The sequence below is a fragment of the Chenopodium album genome, chromosome 14, assembly GCF_948465745.1.
Source record: "Chenopodium album chromosome 14, dcCheAlbu1.1, whole genome shotgun sequence".
NCBI lineage: Eukaryota > Viridiplantae > Streptophyta > Magnoliopsida > Caryophyllales > Amaranthaceae > Chenopodium > Chenopodium album.
In genome coordinates this window covers 15,574,509-15,589,378 of record NC_137847.1, presented here as the reverse complement: position 1 = coordinate 15,589,378, position 14,870 = coordinate 15,574,509, and the positions used below count along the sequence as shown (strand labels likewise).

General features: G+C 36.8%; 1 protein-coding gene and 1 pseudogene across 2 annotated transcripts; both read left to right on the top strand.

Annotated features, from left to right (window-relative positions):
* The first annotated feature begins 3,486 nt into the window (after positions 1 to 3,486).
* On the top strand, positions 3,487 to 11,857 carry LOC145580100 (uncharacterized). 2 transcript variants are annotated; one of them, XM_081637445.1, is made up of 3 exons: positions 3,487 to 6,234; positions 6,327 to 6,412; positions 11,833 to 11,857. In XM_081637445.1, exon 1 carries the CDS (start codon positions 3,579 to 3,581, stop codon positions 6,090 to 6,092), a length of 2,514 nt encoding a protein of 837 aa, XP_081493571.1. In that variant the 5' UTR covers positions 3,487 to 3,578; the 3' UTR covers positions 6,093 to 6,234; positions 6,327 to 6,412; positions 11,833 to 11,857. The 2 variants fall into 2 exon arrangements, with proteins under 2 accessions (XP_081493571.1, XP_081493570.1); XM_081637444.1 differs by having other exon boundaries at positions 6,314 to 6,412; positions 11,833 to 11,855.
* Positions 10,399 to 13,156, top strand: LOC145577837 ((S)-8-oxocitronellyl enol synthase ISY1 pseudogene; annotated as a pseudogene).
* The last annotated feature ends 1,714 nt before the right edge of the window (positions 13,157 to 14,870 follow it).

Here is a 14,870-nt window from a genome sequence, read left to right as displayed (position 1 = left end):
TAAAAGTACGATCTTGGATGCGTTCTTGGGCATCCATCCAATCCTTCAAGCAAACACACATTTCTAGTGTTTCGGGCTTCAAACTTGTTCTTCTATCGTCTAGAACCCTTCCCGAAGCACTAAAAGCTCGTTCCGAGGCAACGGAGGAGGCTTGGATGCTGAAAATATCACGTGCCATTGCCGCCAAAATTGGATGCTTTGTGCTTTGGGATTTCCACCAATCTAGGATGTCCATCCCCAACCTCGAATCTTCGTCCAAGCCTTTCATGAAGTCGTAGTTTAAGTACATTTGCAACTCCGAAACATCGCTTTGTGTTCGCCTTGATGATGATCCACTACCTGAAAACTTAGATAACATGTTAGCAGCTTGGGCCGCCAAACTTTTGCCCGTTTTACTTACGCTTTTGGATGTTTGAGAAGGGGCAAAATGAGTGACGGTTCCATATTTAGATTCATAAACTCTATATAACTCAAAAAATTTATCTTTCACATGATTTTTATATTGTTCGACACCATCACCGAGTTGCATGCATTCATAGTAAATATCAATTAGCATAAATGTGCCATCATACTTTGATCTAGGATCTAAAATAGAAGCAAACATATAAACCATAGGAAGCTTAGTGTAATATTTACGCCATTTAGCCTCCATTTGTGGAACATAATCATTGTAATCTTGTTGTGATCGATGTTCATAAAGAAGTTGAGCAAATAAACATGCATTTTGAAGGAAAGAATGAATGCAAGGAACATAAACAGAAGAAAAACAGTGAGTCATACTATATAATAATTGTAAAAATTGCATATATTTTTCACAATTATCCCAATCGGAGTCTGCTATCATGAATTGTGGATACTTATTATTGTAAAACAATGAAAATGGAACTCTATACGAAAGTGCCTGACTCAACATGTCATAGGTGGAGTTCCACCTAGTTGGACAATCCGTTTTAATTCTAATAGGCTTTATCTTATTTTGCTTAAGATATCGCCTCCATTCCTGATACCTACTGCTAGAAGACATAATAGACAAAACAGCATTTCGAATTTTGGAATAGTATGGACCAATTGCTTCTTGTCCATCCTTAACACACAAGTTTAAAACATGACAAATGCATCTAATATGTAATGCATCTCCATCCATTATGACATTATGCAAGTTTGGTTTAATTAGATTAGCACTAGCTGTCATGGATGTTGCATTATCAAACGTCATGGACATGATTTTGTCCCTAAGACAATATTCATCAAGAGCACTCATAATACAATTAGAAATATTAAAGGCCGTATGGGGGTATTCAAGCAATTTGAAATAAATAATACGTTTTTGCAATAACCATTCACTATCAACCCAATGACAAGTAACACACAAATAATGTAAACCATAACCACCATCCCATGCATCAGAAGTTATAGAAACTCTTGAAGTAAGAGTTTTAAGTTCTTCAATTAATTTCATTTTGTATTCTAAGTAAGTTTTCATGGCAGCTGTTTTAACGGTTTTTCGGGAGATTTTTTTGTGTTGGGGTTGTAGTGCTCGTTTAATGTAATTGTTAAACGGATCACTTTCAGCAAAAAGAAAAGGTTGTTCGGCTTGGACTATCATTCTCCCAAGTTCATCCCTATCCCTCTCATAATTGTAAGTGAAGCCATAAGGATGGAATTGAGAAATTTTTGGTTGAGTTGGGTCAGTACTAGGGGCACCACATTTTTCACTGTGTCGGTTTAGGTGCCCCGTACCGCCTTTGGCTGGAGCCGAATAAATATTACCACAAGTTTTACACTTGGCTTTTTCACCATCTCTACTTAACAAGAAATATTGCCAACATTTACTCTTTCGGTTTTTCAAAAGGGTCATTTCTTCTTCGGTGTACCATTCAATGAATGGGTTATCAGATGGGGGAATAGTATTTTGGACGGATGGGTCACTAGAGCCGGCAGGTTGTGTGTTGCTTGCTTGAGTTGTTTGATAGTTAAATTCAAAAGGCATATCATGTGCGGAGGCATAATAAGGTGGAGATTGGGTGCTTTGCCATGGTTGGAATGTCCCTTGTTGATCTAATCCGGTGGGAAAATCGGTAGAAAACCCGGGGTGGGTGGTGGCCATTGTAGGGATTTGCATAGTAGGGATTTGCATTGTAGGGGGGGGCATAGAAGAGCCTTCCAATGGTCGTTTAGATTTGGCTTTTTTAGAGGAGGATTGGTTCGGGTTTGATGCCATGATTAATTAAGATTATTAACTAATAAATAATAATTAACAACAATATTAACAATTATAACAAATTAACAATTATAAGTTTATAACACTAACAAAGTAACAAATTATAACAAATTATAACAATTAACAAGTATAAGTAAGTTTTTTTTCTTAATTATTACTTAATTAGTAAGTTAATAAATTTTCAAAAATAATTATAATAATAGTAGATTATCTAAATCAATGAGATCCCAGGTAGGTTATGGTTAGGATCGACGTTGTCCAGAGCCCAAATCCCGCCTTAGACAGATTTCAACAATCCAAATAACCCACAATTAAAATAGAAATTAGTTTTTATGTAATTAAGTAGTTCCAAGTATACAATAATAATAATAATAATAATAATAATAATAATAATAATAATAATAATAATAATAATAATAATAATAATAATAATAATAGTAACAATAATAATAATAATAACAATAACAATAACAAATTAAAATAAAGTTGAGTTAGATCTTACAACGACGCTTCAACGCTTTCCCAAATTTATAATTTCTCGAATTTATAATTTCCCGAAATTATAATTTCCCGAATGTAAATATAACAAAGTATTTTTTTTTTTTTTTTGGTAGTAGACTAATAATATTAAAAATGTAAAATTTATAAGAGAATAAGAGATTAAGAAATATTAAGAGATTATAATTTATAAATTATAATATATGAGAATAATGAGATTATGAGAATAAGAGAGTAAGAGAATGAGATGAGAAGTTGAGTTGTGGAAAGAATTGGAAGTTTAGGGTGGTATTTATAGGTGAAAATATAGCCGTTTATAGCCGTTTATGGCCGTTTATGGCCGTTGGAGGGAAAACAAAAACAGCCTTATAGCCGTTAGCCCGCGGGCCGTGCCTGCGGGCCGTGCCTGCGGGCCGTGCCTGCGGGCCGTGCCACGGGCTATTGGCCGGGCTCGTGCCGTGCCGGGCTGCTTTTTGGTTTTTTTTAACCGCAGCCCGCACGAGGCACGAGGGGCGTGCCATCGTGCCGGGCCGGGCCTGCCGGCGGGCCGTGCCGTGCCGGGCCATCCTCGTGCCGTGCCCGGGCCGCCCGCGTGCTGACCCGGCCCACGCCCAGCTTTACTTCCTCCTAAGTCCTAACCTCCCTTTGGAAGCCCCATTAATTTCAAAAATCGGCTTATGAAATCATCTAGTCACTCTAAAACTTAAGATAAATGATTTACAACTTATCTAAATTATAAACGGTCCAAGACAAGTCTAACAGTCTAACACCTCTACTTATCCTGCAACACTCTCTCTTCCCGCCTTCTCTCCCTCCCTATCTCTCTCTCTCTCTCTCTCTCTCTCTCTCCCCTCCAACCATGGCAGAAAAACTAGCTATACCATTTCTTCCAGCTGCTCCTTTTCCTAATACACCCAACCACCGCCACCTTTCTCTCTCCTCAGCCCCACCCCCACCCCCACCATCAGTTCTGCCACAATCACCATCCTCTGCTTCTGCTCCCCTTAAACCTATCATTAAACAACCCCAAGACTCAAACTTTGTGAACACCCGTCATCGCAATAGCAGTGCCTTGAACCCATCTCTTCTTAGTCTTCCTAGACGGCATCGCCGCCTCGGTAAACACCGGGACCCTAACAAGGGTAAACCCTGGACTCATCATGGTCTATCCCCTCAAGGTCAGCAAATTTTTCAAATTCTTGTTGGTACTGATTTACATTCATCTAATTTAGGCTGTATTTTGATTAGATTGTTTGAAAATCAAGGAATTAGCGAAAATCAGGAAGTGGGTATTCTTGGTTTGGGGTCTGTGAATGCTGACATTTTGGGGATAATTAAGGGTTTAGGGTTTTTGGGTAAGTGTGATTTGGCTTTCAGGGTGTTTAATTGGGTTCGTAGTAGGAATGATTATCAAAATTTGTTAGATGGGCCTGTTGTTGCTGCTATGATTAGTATTCTTGGTAAGGAAGGCCGTGTATCGATTGCGGCTTGCTTGTTTAATGAGTTAGATAAGGATGGTTTTGACATTGATGTTTATGCTTATACTGCAATGGTAAGCGCGTATGCTAGTAATGGACGATATAGGGAGGCAGTGACCATTTTTAAGAAAATGGAGGATGTTGGGTGTAAACCTACTTTGGTTACTTATAATGTGATTTTGAATGTTTATGGAAAGATGGGTATGCCTTGGTTTACAGTTGCTAAGGTTATAGACAATATGAAGCGTGATGGAATCGCTCCTGATTTGTACACTTATAATACACTTATAAGTTGTTGTCGTCGTGGGTCTTTGTATGAGGAGGCAGCTGAAGTTTTTGAGGAGATGAAGTTAGCTGGTTTTGTGCCTGATAATGTCACGTACAATGTCTTGCTGGATGTTTATGGAAAGTCTCGGCGTCCTGAAGAAGCAATGGGGGTTTTGCGGGAGATGGAGATTCGTGGATATGCACCGAGTGATGTGACTTTTAATTCCTTGATTTCTGCTTATGTGAGGGGTGGTTTATTAGAAGAGGCTATGGTGATTAAAGCTCAGATGGTTAAGAAAGGGATCAAACCTGATGTTTTTACTTACACTACTCTCTTTTCTGGTTTTGAGAAGGCTGGTAAAGATGAATGTGCAATGAAGGTCTTCGAGGAGATGAGAAATGCAGGTTGCAAACCCAATATTTGCACCTTTAACGCCCTAATTAAAATGCATGGTAATCGCAAGAGGTTTTCGGAAATGATGCGGACATTTGAGGAAATGAAGAATTGCAATTGTTCCCCTGATATTGTCACTTGGAACTCTCTTTTGGCCGTGTTTGGACAGAATGGAATGGATACTGAAGTCTCTAGTCTGTTCAGTGAGATGAAGAAGGCAGGGTTTATACCAGAGCGGGATACTTTCAACACCTTAATAAGTGCTTACAGTCGATGTGGCTCCTTTAAACAATCGTTGGCTGTTTATAAGATGATGCTGGAAACTGGTGTCATGCCAGATCTTTCAACCTACAATGCTATTTTGGCAGCATTAGCTCGAGGTGGTCTTTGGGAAGAATCTGAAAAGGTACTTACTGAAATGAGAAGTGGTCAGTGTAAGCCTAATGAGCTGAGCTACTCTTGTTTGCTTCATGCTTATGCTAATGGGAAGCAAACTAAACGTATGTGCACTCTTGCAGAAGAGATGTATTCTGGGGAAATTACACTTCATCCTGTGCTACTGAAGACGTTAGTTCTTGTCAATAGCAAAACTGGCCTTTTAGTGGAAACGGAACGTGCTTTTCAGGAGTTGAGGAGGAGAGGCTACTCTATGGATATAACAACTTTGAATTCCCTGGTATCTATATATGGCCGCCGACAGATGGTCAAAAAAGTAAATGAAATTTTGGATTTCATGAAGGAGAGTCAGTTTACTCCTAGCTTGATAACGTATAATTCTCTGATGTACATGTATAGCCGGTCTGGATCATTTCTTAGAGCAGAAGAAATTCTGAAAGAAATTGCTAGTAACGGACTGCAGCCTGATATCATTTCATATAATACTGTTATATATGCTTATTGCAAAAATGGTCGATTGAGAGATGCTTCTAGAATTTATTCTGAGATGAGGAGCTCTGGGATTATTCCTGATGTAATTACTTACAATATTTTCATTGCATATTATGCTGCAAATGATATGTTTCTGGAGGCCATTGATATGATTCGCTGTATGATCAACCATAATTGTAGACCTAACTCAAACACATACAATTCTGTAGTCGATTTTTTCTGTAAGTTTAATCGTCCAGATGAGGCCGCTATGTTCGTAAATAACCTTCGCAAACTTGATCCTTATCTTCCAAGGGATGAAGAATTAAGGTTATTGGATCGAATAAGGGGTAGATATTATAAATAAGCTCGTCAACCTTCTGATGTCCTGGTGTTTGAGAGGCTTAATTGTTTGTAAGTTTTGGCGCTAGTCATAAGATCAGTTGGACAAGAGGCTCACTTTTTTCATTGGACTGCAGATGAAAATTTTAGCTTCTGTCGTTCCCAAGGTATCCTCTTCTAGTATATGCTATTTTATACAGGCTTGTTTTATTTTTTTTAGTGAATCTGAACACTATAGTATTTCAGGTGGATGCAAAAGTCATTTTAAGAGACCTTTTGTTACTCTTTCTATGATCTAGAGTGGAATTCTTGGACTGCAGCTCTGCATATGTGCCTTCTAACCTGGTATGTACGTTCATCATCTATTCCCATTTGAAATTCTTGTGCCAATGCTGTTATATGTGAAAAATAATAAAACATAAACATGTAATTCACTGCAGAACTGTGCACGATGCCAGACTGTGTTAAGCTACATAAAAGCTTTTACAAGAGAATGTACTTATATAGAACACCCGTTTTTCTCTCCATATAACACAGCCAATCATTTTATCAAATTTTTTTCCGACTTTCTCCATCATTATGTGAGATTCTTTCAAGGTAATACTGCATGGGTGAGAACCAGAATCTCATCTCATGTACCCTTAGGCCTTAGCCATATCAAACACAACATCCTAACTTCAGAAAAGGAACCTAACGAAAAATAAGGAATGAAGCGAGAGTATCGTTGAAACCTATGGATAGTATGACTATATGATCCATTAGTGGCATTTAAGGCTCCAATCTACTTTTTGGATAGATGCCCTATCTTATAACGTGGCTTAGGTGTGAATAAAAGTGATCCTTTTGTCTTAATTTTACAATTGATGGTTGAAGATGTAAGCATGGAAACAAGGATGAAAAGGAAATACTTGTACTTGATCAAAAATGGATAATTCAAATTCAATTAGCCATATCTTCTTAACCACTAGGAATTTTCAAGCGTATCAAATTGGAGATTAAACTAGAATCCAAGAGTTTTCCAACGACAGGTCATATGCCCAATTTTAATAAGAAACAAAGAAGTTATGAACGTTTGAATTTGAGTTGTCCAGCCAGTCGCTTGGAGCCCCCGCTCCTCCCAATGGAGCGCCCGCTCCTTTGGTCGTCGGTTCAAGTTTTTGGCAGACGCAAGGAGCGTCCACTCCTACCCTCTAGAGCAGGCACTCCAACCCCCTATTTCGGGCGGATGAAATTATTTCCTTCTTATTTAGCTAGCTTTAATCTTAGCCATTCATTTTGTAATCCAAAGGATGCAATTTAGGAACTCTAGGTTTGTTTGTAATGCCCTATATATAGGGTTAAGCTTGTTGTTTTGAATAATCTTTTGCTTAATTTTGAAATCAATGAAATTTTCTCTCTCCTTAACCTTGGTGATTATTCGATATTTTTGTGATTGCTACTTTGTAATCTTTGTGGTTAAATCATAATCCTAGTTTTACTTGGTGTTGACTTTGATTAAAAACCCCTATTTTATAGATTTTAGTGATTTCTGAGATAGGCTTATCTTGTGTTGCATTGAAGTTGTTGTTAGTTGGTATGTCCCTCTTTCCATGGTTATTTCTTATCAGGGAATAGGTATTAACAAATTTAACTTTTGTTAGTTTCATTAGATTTAAGTTTGTAAAGAAGTTAGCATTGTCTATATAAGCCTTCCAATCTACCACGGGCTAAAGCTCCCCATATTATTAGGCTATGGTAAGCTTGTGTGTAAGGAGAATGAAGTTATGAAACAAAAGAGATGTAGATGGGAACCAAATTGGATTCATAGAGAAACACAAAGAGCCTATTATATTTATACCATAAGTGAATAATAATTTAGGGACACCAAAGGGACAATTAAGGACCTATCCAAGCTATTATTTTCCCCTTGATCTCTTAGGGATGACTCCAAGGCCATAGCTGTGATTGAAATACAATCTTTTATTCAAGGGCAATTGTATAGATTTGATATGGTGTGCACTAACATGCCCTTACTTGTGATTGGTTCACTTATTGACAAAGTTTAGTAATCAAATAGCCATGCAAATAACAATATTATAAACCTTAAAATAATAAAGGAAAATTTGTCAAATAACACCTTTTATAACCCTTTTGTTGTGAAAAAACACCTTATAAAGTTTTTTTTTGTTAAAACACACCTAAAACCAGATTTTTTTTGTGAGAACACACCTTTCCCGATTTTCAGACCATTGACTTTGGTTTACCGGCGTTGACTCATCACGTGAGACTCACGTGAGGGTCACATTCTCAGAATACCCCCTTTCTCTCTCCTCAATCAACCACAACCACAAGCCTAGACATCCCTAGCCACTGACACCACCGCATAGCCGTCACTAGAACCACCTCTCAACCGTGGACACCACCACCAATCAACCTAGCCACCATCACCGCCCACCCAAATCACAAAAAATCCACCCGAAAAATCACATCTATCTTTCTCTCTCCTCCATTTTCACTCCCTCTTTCTTAAGATCTTCAATTTTCTGCAACTTTTCCTTAGATCTAACAATAGAGCAAGAATCCCCAACAAAAACCCACATCAAATCCACCACAAATTATTGACTTTAATCTTGTTCCTAATGGTTAAGGTGGTCACTCTTTGCCATGGATCGTTGCGCCGACGTTGGGGGAGCTGAGGATGGCCTGATTGTTATGGATGAAGAAAGGGAGGGGGGTTTTGTGGGTAGGTTTAGAGTGATTTGGGTGGGCCGTGGGCGGTGATGGCCGCTAGGTTGATGTGTGGTGGTGTTTGCGGCTAAGAGGTGGTTCTAGTGGCGACTAGGCGGTGGTGTTAGCGGCTAGGGTTGGCTAGGATGTGGTTGTGGTGGCTGTGAGGAGAGAGAAACGGGGTATTCTAAGCACTTGACACTCACGTGAGGGGGTCAATGCCGTTAAACCAAAGTCAATGGCCTGAAAATGGGGTAAGGTGTGTTCTCGCAAAAAAAATTCTGGTTTTAGGTGTGTTTTAACAAAAAAAATTTTATAGGGTGTTTTTTCACAACAAAAGGATTATAAAAGGTGTTATTTGACAAATTTTCCAATAATAAAATAAAGTGATCTACACAGCTTTGGTAATCAGGCTAACCAAATTTTGATATCAATTCATGGTAGATAAGCTGGTGTCAAATATCTCCCTAACTATTTTGTAAGATTTTTTGGCATTTTCTTCTTCTTCTTTGGCATAATAGGCGGATCATCTAGGACCTAAAAATAGTCTATGGTCATTTTTCATGCCAAGAAATTAGACAAGACCCCAATGTGAGTCTAATATGATCAGTGTCAATTTTCAAGGTCCTTGTGGTTGCCTCTTTCCCTAAAGGATGTTAATTAAGGCCAGAATTGCATCTGAGAAATAATATTGTGAGCTCAAAGTCACATCGAGCCTTTTGATGAATTAGCAGAGTTTATTGGTATGAGAGAAAGATCTTTTGGATCTCTAGGGCTCAGTGATGAAGAGCTGGGGAACAAGCCAGATATGTTGCTACAATGGGGAAATATCTATGGAGCTTAACCTGCTTTGACCTAGACAAGCTAGGCCTGATCAATCAAATGGCAAAGAAAAGGGAAATAACTATTTGCAAAGAATATGTGTTCACCTCCAGAACTCTCCATACTCTCTGGAATTCTCACTCTTTTGAATTTAATGCCCATATCTTGAACATCTTTCCTCAGACATCACCTTAATTAATCTTCTTTAAATTTGCTGAAGCAAGCATGACTTTGAAGTGAATCCAGTACTCTGTCATTGAAGATGCTAGTGTCTATGAAATTAGTATGATTCATCCTAGCTATCAGGCATTCGCCTATTGAGGTTTAGGAATATTATAGGAATCTGTTGCAGAGGTGATGGGCTTAATGCAATTTCTTTGTTCAATTTAAGAATGCTGATGGGAGTTTCACCAAGGTGGCCAAGTCGGCAAGGTTTGAAGTTTGAACAAGCATTTGTCAAAAAATCTGCTAAGCTAAATCATGGTGGATTTTAAGTTCTGAAGTTGATGACAAAAGTTTGCTCGTGGGGAAGTCTATGCTCAGGCTCAATGTCCGTATGCCTACTAAAAATGTCAATATCTTTGTTGAGGATGTGGTTCTCTATATTTCTATTTAAGTTGATACGCATGCTCTTGTCCTGCCTCAGACTTTTATCTTACTTTGGCATTTGAGGGGGAACCGATATCTTTGCTTAGTTAAGGTTAGAGTCTGGCTTTTTTTTTTTTTATCCAAGTGTAGCAAAGGGGGCTCCAAGCAGCATGTTGTGCAGTTTAGGTAGCAAGAAGCATTAAGGTGGCTGATACATGGGGAAAAGAGCTGAGGTCTGTTATATAAACTAACTCTACTAAGATGGATCAAAGAACTAGAGAATCCGGATTCGGAGATTAACTATGATGGCCATGGCATTGTAAGGCTTTTTCCATTGGACTTAATGTTCTTTTCACATATAAATGTTTCCCTTATTCACTTTTGAAGACATTTTGCTGCTTCTCTTAGTACTTTTCTTTAATACCGTTTATTAAAACAGCTTTATAATGCCCCCTATTTCTTCATAATGGGAGAAGGATTCACCATTCTTCACTGATGGATGTGTTTCTGGTATAATCTGCATTTTAAATCGGTTTTTTCTATTATTTATTTTAAATTATGAAGGGATGTCTAATAATAATTTTTTTTTTAAAAAAAAATTGTTCTAACATGGCTGAATGATAAACTGTGATTATCTTTCCCTGGTTGTGAATATTCTTTGATTAGTGGAATAAAATGAATTGAACAAGTAATCACATGCTTTGTCTTAACTAATTATTGTGAGTTGACATTCATGTCTTGAAACGAAACGTATACATTGCTTCACTGCTTCTAATTTTCTGTTAACATAAGTACCTGAAAATAGAATGTCAAATGGTAGTATAATATTCCTTCCTCTTTATTTATTTAATTTCGTACCTAGTAAAAAAGAAAAAGGGGGGTATAACATAGATTGGGGAATTTTCAGTCTAAAATTCTCTTTCTACCATTTGGAAATACCTTCTGGTTGAATTCTTCAAGATTTTATTTAAGATACAACAACTTCATTCCAAATTATTTGCATCATTTTGATTAGACATGTTTATCTACCAATGCATAACTTTGGCCGTTAATTATTTAAATGTGAATGTAGTGTTATGAAGAATCCAAAAGTATCTTACATTCTTACATTCTACTCCGCACCTATTATAATAAATAATTACTAGTATATATTTGTATTAACATAAATATTATGGTCAAAATAGTATATGTGAATAGCGATAAAAGTTATGATGATGCGAATAATTTGGTATGGAATGAGTATTAAAAACACAGGTTATTACATACGGACTTTTAATTTGCAGCTATAATCATATCAATAGGGTGTTGTGTAGCTAAATTGTTAGATATGAAGTACGAAGTAATATAACAATGTGCAGTTCATTTTGTCATTAAATCTCTTGATGAGGGTTCGCCTTCTGTATGATATTCTTTTGCTTGTAGTTTAAGTATGATCTGGTTCAAGTAATTTTTCTAATACTTATGACATGAATGCTGACTATTATGAAACAGAGCCGTGAAGGGTTGTATATGGATTTTTTTTTTAATATTGTTTATCATAATGCACCTAGTCAACAGCTGCCTCAGGACCCCTGTTTTATATGCCTCTTTGTTTTTTTTCCTTCATTGTCTTATTCTCTCTGTCTCCGTGTTCTCTCATATAATTTCAGGGTTTTCTGCTATTGAATTTGCTCCATGAATTGGTGGTGGCTAGGAGCTATTGGTTCCGCTTTACATGTATGACACCTTATTTTCGATATTTTCAGTGTGCGTTTAAAATTTCAATTCATTTTAGTACATGTTTGCTTTATTTTGCACCTCTAAATCTTATTTGTGTTTGTCTGGTCTTTGCAGAGAATAGAGAGTGGAGATATTCCATCGAAATACCATAATGTAGCACTTGTAGTTGGTGTGACTGGCATCTCTGGTAATAGTCTTGCAGATATCCTTCAGCTATCTAGTACACCCGGTGGCCGGTGGAAGGTCTATGGTGTTGGGCGAAGGCGTCAACCTGAATGGCAGTTTCACCACAACCATGTTCAATACATCCAATGTGATATGGTTGATCCTGAAGCTACCCAAGCTAAACTTTCACATCTGAGTGATGTAACTCATGTATTCTACGTTGGATGGGTTACCAAATCCACTGAAGAGGAAACTTACGAAGAGAACGGCAGAATGCTGCGTAATGTTCTTAATGCGGTCATACCTAATGCGCCAAACTTGCAGCATATCTGTCTTCAAACAGGTCAGAAATATGCCCTACCTTCTTTGGACTCATCGGCTGAAATTCAAAATGAACCTCAATTTGTTGAGGAGTTGCCCAGGGAAGATACTACCGATAGTTATTATGCTATGGAGGATATACTGGCTGAGGAGGTGCAGGCAAAGGAGAATCTGACGTGGTCAGTCCATCGACCTGCTGTTATGCACGGGTTTTCTCCTTACAGTACTAGGAACATAATTGGTTCGCTCTGTATTTATGCCACTATATGCAAGCATGAAGGAAAACCCTTAAAGTTTCCAGGCAACCAGGCAGCCTGGGATGGTTATTCAGAGGCTGCAGATGCGGATTTAGTGGCTGAGCAGCAAATATGGGCGTCACTTCATCACCAAGGCAAGAGGCAAGCATTCAACTGTAGCAACGGGGATGTGTTCAAGTGGAAAGATCTGTGGAAGATTTTGGCTGACGAATTTGAATTAGAAACCGTGGAATTTGAAGAAGATTCTACTACTCTTGAAGAAATGATGAGGGAGAAAGGTCCTGTATGGGATCAGATTGTACTAGAGAAGGATCTGCTTCCTACTAGATTCGAGGAGGTTGGGACTTGGTGGTATGTCGATTCTGTCCTCAGATGTCAGACTGTATCAGACGATTATATTAATCGGGGTATGGAGAAAAGCAGGAAGTTCGGATTTGGGGGTTCCAGAAACACTGCAGATTCATTTCGATTTTGGATCTACATGACAAGAAAGTACAAGATAATTCCTTAATCTGTTAGGTTGCTGCTGCTGCTGCTGCTAATGGTAGCTGAAGCAGATTGTCATTTGAATTCAGCGGAATTGTTTTTATGCGTCAACTATGAATTGGTCTACAAGTTAGGTTGTGCCCTCAACTTAGCCAAAAGCCAGCCATAGACCAGATCATTTATGATAATGGAATCCCACTCTCTTTGATAATCATCAAATCACACGTTAATGGCACATCTTTATTTTATTTTATTTTTTAATCTTTTTTTATTATTTTTTTGAAATGTAGAGTACAAAGACTAGTCTTCTTTTTGTACCATGTCTCAAGTTTGAACTTTTTTGTATCAAAAACCCTTTGTTAAAGTCAGACCATATATATTTAGATTTAGGCTATGTTTATAATCCAATTTTATTTTATTTTGTTTTTCGAGTTTGATAAGATCTGGTATTCTGGTTTGATCTAATGTGAATTTTAATGGTTTATTTTGATTTGATATGATTTTTCAAATTTTAAACTAGTAATAACATCATATAGTAAGAGAATATAATATTTTAGTCATTATATTTATTTTTCTGAAAGTAACATTAGTCTTTTTTTTTTTTTTTTTTTTTTTTTCTAAAAGCCACATTATATAGTCATTTTTTATATTCTTCATGGTTCTTTGCAGAGTTCAACCATGATAATTTGCTAATTTGGTAAAACAAAACATGATGATAGGCAGGGAGATGATACACATAGTCTATGTGGATCCTATATAAACAACCAATACCAAATTGACAACACATAGCTCAATGAAAAAAATGGGAGGGAAAATTAGAGAGGCAAAGTTTTGGTATTTTACCGCCTAAGTATAATTAAGCGGGAATTTTTTTGCGAGAATCGCTCATTGGCGCCTATATCCCATGAAAATCTATTAGAATGACTAGTTAATTATATTAACGCATATTCGGTTATTAATTATAATCACAGACAAACAGACAGTACTCATGAATAGTAATATGATTGGTAATCGGTGAACAATCATCAATTAAAATTTTGCAACCATAATTCATGTAGGCTACGGAGTAATTTGTGAAAGAGAATGCTTGGTTTTCTCAAATTATGGTAGTATGACTATGGTGTTGCGGGAGGGAACGACCTTGAGGCAAAAGCGAGGGCAATTTCTTAATTATCCTCCAAGTTAGCTTTATTTACATGGTGTGTACCTTGAAATTCTGAATTTGATGTAGTTCTTGAAGTAGTGTTTGGTAATTGATTTCACATGTAGGTGTATGGAGATAGGAATGTAGATTAATAATTCTGATGAATGATTATATATGGTTGATGATTGATAATGGCTTTAGTTAGATTAATCCTTTCAAAATGATATTACAATATATGTATGTATAAGTATATATATAAAGTATTTTCAGTTATTATTCTTGTAGCAAATTATTTATTCAAGTATTAATTCTAGTGATGTGGGTTTTATATTATTTATTTTGGTATCATATTAGTTATTCACATATCATAACACATTAATTAAAATCTTAAAAATGGCAGAGTATGGATATTGTCACAAAGAACTTTGAGATAAATTTTAAAAAATTAAGGGTTTTTTTTTTTTTTTTTTTTTTTTTTTTTTTTTTTTTTGTTTTTTTTGTTTTTTTTTTTGTTGTTGTTAATGAGTATTCATCTTCATGATTAATGAAGTTGTTCTTGAGTGTGAAAAAAAATAAATTCTACAACATATGAGCC

Bases quoted from the DNA above. Each gene is read 5' to 3' on its own strand.
- LOC145580100 (XM_081637445.1), top strand. From the start codon at position 3,579: ATGGCAGAAAAACTAGCTATACCATTTCTTCCAGCTGCTCCTTTTCCT.